This window comes from Oncorhynchus mykiss, chromosome 12, assembly GCF_013265735.2.
Source record: "Oncorhynchus mykiss isolate Arlee chromosome 12, USDA_OmykA_1.1, whole genome shotgun sequence".
Classification (NCBI taxonomy): Eukaryota; Metazoa; Chordata; class Actinopteri; order Salmoniformes; family Salmonidae; genus Oncorhynchus; species Oncorhynchus mykiss.
Genome location: NC_048576.1, coordinates 42,204,552 through 42,210,551, shown reverse-complemented (window position 1 = coordinate 42,210,551; position 6,000 = coordinate 42,204,552). Strand labels below are relative to the sequence as shown.

The window sequence follows — 6,000 nt, the reverse complement described above, 5'->3', positions numbered from 1 at the left end:
AAGACAACCCATTTTGTCCTTTTTCAGTTCACTGCTGGGGCACAATGACAGTAGCACTACCAGGACACTCTATGGAGTGTGTGTGTGTTTGTGTGTGTGCGCACATAAGGCACCTCAGGGTTGTGGGTGATGTCTCAGGTGGATAGAGGAGAGTTTAAAAAAAAATCACTCTCTAAACTCTAGGCAAAGGCCTCTCACATTGGCAATGTCATGCTTCTCCGTGCAGAGCCAACCATGTGGAATGTACTGTGAATAGTCAGAGGCTTCAGTAGGAAAATAATGAAAACATGACTTCAGCTTTTACACTTTCACTCCACCTGACAGTTCTCCCCCAAACCAAAAGTTTGTCAGATGTTTCCATAGTTGCCTCAAGTTGAGTGTAAATTCTACATACTCTGTTGTGTAGAGATAGCTTTCTGCAGTTGGAGAAATTGTTCGGTCTTGGTGCCAAATCTAACTAACTATAAATTTGGATCTGTCTAATTCTGTTTTATTATAGTTATACACTGTAAACATGTATTAGAAGACATTCTTATGAAACACTTTAAAGTTCAACTGCCCCTTAGAACCAACATTTCTGTTTTATAGTAGTTTTATTCGGCCTATGTGGCATCGATATAAGTCATAAACATAAATTATACTGTCAAAATTCACAACAAAGTGTAAATAGGATAATAAGTCTCATCCAAAACAGTTTTGTGAGTTCGTCACAATTTACTGGAGGGTTGGGATTACGATCATGCCCACTTGCGAATTGCCCACTAACACAAGAGAAGCAGCTGTGCTGATTGCGCTCTATCAGCTGTGCGTGCTCTATTCAATCATAGCAGCAGACAGTGAGACAGACATCCCATTAAGCAGTGCCTCAGATCTCAGATTCCTTATGAAACACTGCCAGACAGACACACTCTGGTAATAGAGAGTGAGAAAGTTGTAAACAAATAAATGGCACTGAAGCACACACGTCGCCACTCGCCAATGACTTAGTAAGTTTATTGTGGACCAGCTGCTCAATGTGCCTGCTAGCTACCACTTGCTAGCTTCATTGACAAACACAAAGTTAGCTAGCTAGAAAGTGATTTCGGCACTGATGAACAGCATGTAGCTTGTGCTTTACAGTATTTGCGATAGTTTGACAGCTTGCAGATGTAGACATGTTATTGTGCCAAGAAATCAGTCCTAAGCGTGCAGCCAGACTTTCCTGACTGGATAGACTGTATGAAGTGAACTGACAAGTGTTTCAGGCAAATCATTTTACTTGAGAAATACTGCACTAAAGACCTTAGCAAGATGTGAAATTGCGCGACTAAGACCTCAGAAGAAACATCTAAATTAATGACAGATTTCCTGATTCATCTTAGATGAATTCTGACTATTTTAATGAAGTGGCTATTTTGTTGTTACAGTGACTCAGAATGGTCAACGAAAAGTACCTTGTATGATATACAAACATAACCACAGGTGATCCATTATGTTGATAAAATACTCAAGCGGCTGCTCTAACAATGAAAACAAATGTCTTAAAAAATGGAAGGCAGTGGGGAGAAGGCAAGATCAGGTGGGACCATTCTAGCCAATGAGAGGGCAGATATGGGTGTGAACAACAGGTACAACTCCGATATGAAGTGTATTTTCTCAAAGTTGCCGGGATGTCACGTGTCCTACATATATCAGTACTCGTAACAACCTAAGTACTACGAAACTTACATTCAGTCAAATAAGCCACACATAGCAAATAAGTCACTCATTTTTTTGTTAACCAATCTGCTGGAGAAGACAGCAGATTTGGGGAGCAGTTCTCCCACTCGCTTCACCTCTTCCTCTCTGACATAGCACACCCACATCAAACCACCCACGTCACACCACACCCCCAAAGACAATACTCATTTTCCTTCAGTCCTGGCTGCTAGCAATTCTTAATGCGCAATCTTCAAAACGAGGCCAAATCAGGAAGTGCAGTCACCCTGTAAAGTAAAAAAGTGTATTTATTGTTCAACAAATGTATTTTATTGTATTTTTACAAAACAACAAGACTACCAAAAAGTTAGTCGACAGAACAGGTCTTTTTTTAACAGAATACGCAAGTCATCGCACAATTGCAGCAACACTCAAAAAGTGACGGTTACAATCTTTTCACAACAAGCTTTCTCTGTAAAAAAAAAAAAAATCTAACGTAGAAAAGAACAACATTCTCATCGGACGACAGGCGATAGGGATCCAAAGACGACAGAGAAGACAGGCAGAGGCGTCCTGAGAGGACGACGAACCCCTGCAGTTTTATCTGTCCGGCCGGCTGCCTGACAACACACATTGTGCTCCATATTTTTTGTTGTTTCTCCGCCACAACAAGTGCAATAGCCTTTATGCTTCTCGAAACGGTATCCATTTCTACAAAAAGAGGTTGGCACATTCAAGACATTAACGGTTTATAATAATGGACCTTTTTTTCATTATAAATACAATATACTTTTTCTATCCCTGTATCCAGAACCCACGTAAAAACAGTACAGAGATGGCTATTTACAAATGAATGCGGGATGTGCCCAAAAGTCATAAATAATCATAATAATAGCAAAAAAAAGAATGAAAGTCCGTTCTTCTTCCATTGTTCCTTAGAATGTGATCATATTCTTTATTTTGTAGCTGTTTCCGTCGATAGAAAAAAAAGAAAATGGGAGGCATCAAAGGAACGTGTTTTGTTTCTACGTGAGAATGTTCCTGTCTCCGCTTATCTCATTTCCTGAAAAAGACAGACAAACGTGTCAGAAAACGATGTGAAAAAAAGCAACAAAAAGCAGAAAGCCAAGGCTTGTTTATTATCTGCACATAACAGGTAGGAGCTCTAACAAAGCATGTGTTGAGGATGATTCTCATAAATCACAAAGGTCGTCTACATCACTTGATTTAAATACAACAAAATGCATTTGATTTGTCAATTCATTTTCAAAACGGAAACCAGCCATACAACTAAATCAGAGGAGCTTAACAACCCAGGTGGCTAAATTATAAACTATAAAATGTTGGAATAAAACCCAAATTTGTACTAATAACCATAGAGCTGAAGAGGGTTTTTAGAAACATTCTATCTCACTGTAACCCAAAACGCTGGTCAACCGCCCTATGGGAGCAGCTCTTGTTCGTCCTTCATAGACTACTTGACTAATCATTTGAGGGATTGGCTGTTAAACAAGGAAGTCAAGATCTGAAGGAGTCACACAAAACACAAAAAGAAAGTAAAGACCCTTGCCCCTACGCCCCCATTCAAACAAAGCCCCCCATTCACCCGCTCTGTCCAAGTGGAAAGATAACGCTCAGCACCGTGACAGGAGAGGGGTAACACGAAACTGTCTCCCCAGTGAAACACACAGCCTGTCTATTGTAAGGCCCTGGCTTTAATGTTCCTGGTGGAGCACGAAGGGAAGTGGAGATGAGGGGGACATCAGAGTGAGTTCCTGGGTCGTCCACAGGGGGTGCAGGTCAAAGGGGAACGACCTATCGTTGGGTCACCGATCGCCTGAGAACCAGCAGATCTGTAGGACAGTGTCTGGACCGACAGAGCCAATTCTGCACCTAATAAACGAGGTCATCTAGTACAAATTGGCTGAAGCTCTACTGAGCATAGCCCAGCTGAATGAATGACAAAGCTAGACATGGTGATAGGTTGGTAGATGCTGTATATTTTATATTAGGCATACATTAAGATACTTAATACTACAATATTACCAATTTTCTGTTTAGATCGAGGTACAATGGTCGCAACAGTGGCAGTTGAAAGCTAGTAGAACAGTGTAAGTTACCACTGGGAATCACCATGGGCACACAGAGCAAATGCAATGTACCAGTAAGTGGTTATACAGTAGTTTGACTACTAAAGTCATTTTTGAAAAGATGTCAAAATGTTGTTGTGGTTGTTTCTTTTCTAGTCTTTTTTTAGCCCGAGGGACATACTACACAGCTTGTACCCACTTAAAAGGCCTTCTACCCCCTCACTAGGGAGCCTGCGCAGAGTGCACTTAAAGCAGCGATCCCACAAAGAAGTTGTACCCTCAGTGCACTACAGAGGGAGAGTGGGGTGGGGGGGGGCTGAGTTTGACATTATCCCACACTGTGCAGGGGATTTTGTGTTCTGTGTGTGTGCGTGCATGCATATTTTTTTATGGCGAGAGAAATCATTTGTGAGTGTGTGTTTTATAGAGCGAAATATAGTATTTGTCAGCAATAGTAGATATCTATAAGCATGACAGGGCTTGTCGTTTTGCTCAGTTATCCCTCATGTCAGCATTTCCATGCTAGTGAATGATTATTTACACACGTATAAAACGAGCACTGAACCATAAACAATTTAACTGTTATATTATCTATGCTCTGAACTGTGTACAGAAACGGAATACATTTGCTGGATGCTGATCTGTACTTTGTTTTATTGACAAAGACCAGCGCATGGTAAAGGGGCACACTTGAATGAATTGATGTATATATTTTCGTAGTACATGGTCTACGAAGGCTGCAACATTTTTGGCCTTGTGAGATACAGTGGCTGCAGGGAAAGATCTTGAGCTGACACTCATTAACTGGTGAACTTTTTAAAAGAGACCAGTGGGCAAAGAGTTGCCTATAGTATGTATAAGCTGGAAGTAGAAGCCTAAGTGTTGTTGTCCATTCATTTACTCCAATTAGTTGAGGGATGATAGGGTTAGGGGACAATAATAAAGGAAATACATTTAAAAAATATATATATGGGGGATTGGAAATTATGCGGGCAATTACATTGACAGAAACCACAATCTATGTACAATATTAAAGCTAAACTATTTTTTTTTTAAAGAGTTGCCTATCCCAGTCTTAGCTAAAACACAAAACATGACATTACCCTAGGTCACATCATCTGTAGTATATCTCTTCTCAGCCCCCAAATAACCCCTGAACACCAGTAGACATTGTAGCTCCCAAGAACTAGAACCCACCATGGTCCCCTTCTATTACCACTATTACCACTATTACCACAACCGTAGTGTCTCTTCTTGCCCCCCTGATATGAATAGCTCAACTAAATGCCAGAGAAGAGAAAACCAGCAGATATTGTGGCTGCAAAGAACCAGAGAAACCTTGTATCACCTCCGCTCCTCGTTGCATTTCCTGCCCGGGCAGTGACCCCCTCGTGACCCTGTGGAGCCCCGCGATGAGGAGCTTCCTGTGGTGGAGCAGTTGCTGGACATATGACCCCCCCGCCCCGCCAGGTAGCTGGGTTTGCCATATGAGATCAGGTCCTCATCTGTGGAGGAGATGGGATTGGGTGAGAGGGGAGAGTTAGGGTCAGGGATCAGAGATGTACATGTTAGAAATGGAGAGTAAGAGAAATGGCTATGTTCTACTGATAAGAGGATCTTGTAGGATGGAGGGAGTACTAAGTCGTGAGTTTTGAATGGATGGATTTGTGAATTGAAATGTATTCACATGTTAGTGTGTGTGAGAGAACGTGTTCATGAGCATGATTGATTTATGTATTATTATTATTTGTGTGAATGAGTATTTTCCAGGTGAATGAGGGACTGTGTTTGGGTGCGAGTACTAATAGGCTACTGCAAAGGCTCTGGCTGTGCTTGTGTGTGTGTTGTGAATATGAGACTGAGCATGTGTGTGAACACCACACTTCAGTATCTGCACCACTCACCGTCTTGGCGTCGCTGTCCCGATCCCTTCCTGTTGGGAGTGCTCCGCTCTCCTTCTTTCCTCTCCATGGAGGACAAGGTCCCGGGCGCCCCCTCTCTGTCCAGGGACGTGTTGCCACATTCTACAGTCCCTGCTGGGCCCCGAACTGCTCCGTTCTCTGGAGGTGGCTCTGGTGGAGGGGGGAGGTCTGGAGGAGAAGACAGACAAGGACAACAGGGTTAGGGTTACACTGCAATGGAAGAACAGTACATACTGTATAAGCATATAGGCAAACATACATAATGTAGGCTTTACGCACACAGAGACATGCTCATGCCCAACACACATTCA

At 42.2% G+C, this 6,000-nt stretch overlaps 1 protein-coding gene across 5 annotated transcripts in view; it reads right to left on the bottom strand.

The window, feature by feature from the left end:
- Nucleotides 1-1,984: 1,984 nt before the first annotated feature.
- Nucleotides 1,985-6,000, bottom strand: part of robo3 (roundabout, axon guidance receptor, homolog 3 (Drosophila)) — a 280,104-nt gene continuing 276,088 nt past the window's right edge. For all 5 annotated transcript variants that reach the window (XM_036937600.1, XM_036937603.1, XM_036937601.1 and 2 more), the window contains 3 exons: nucleotides 5,672-5,857; nucleotides 5,116-5,272; nucleotides 1,985-2,740 (listed from right to left, as the gene is read on the bottom strand). In XM_036937600.1, the coding sequence (XP_036793495.1) occupies nucleotides 2,734-2,740; nucleotides 5,116-5,272; nucleotides 5,672-5,857 (350 nt within the window). In that variant the 3' untranslated portion in view covers nucleotides 1,985-2,733. The remainder of the gene's footprint in view (nucleotides 2,741-5,115; nucleotides 5,273-5,671; nucleotides 5,858-6,000) is intronic.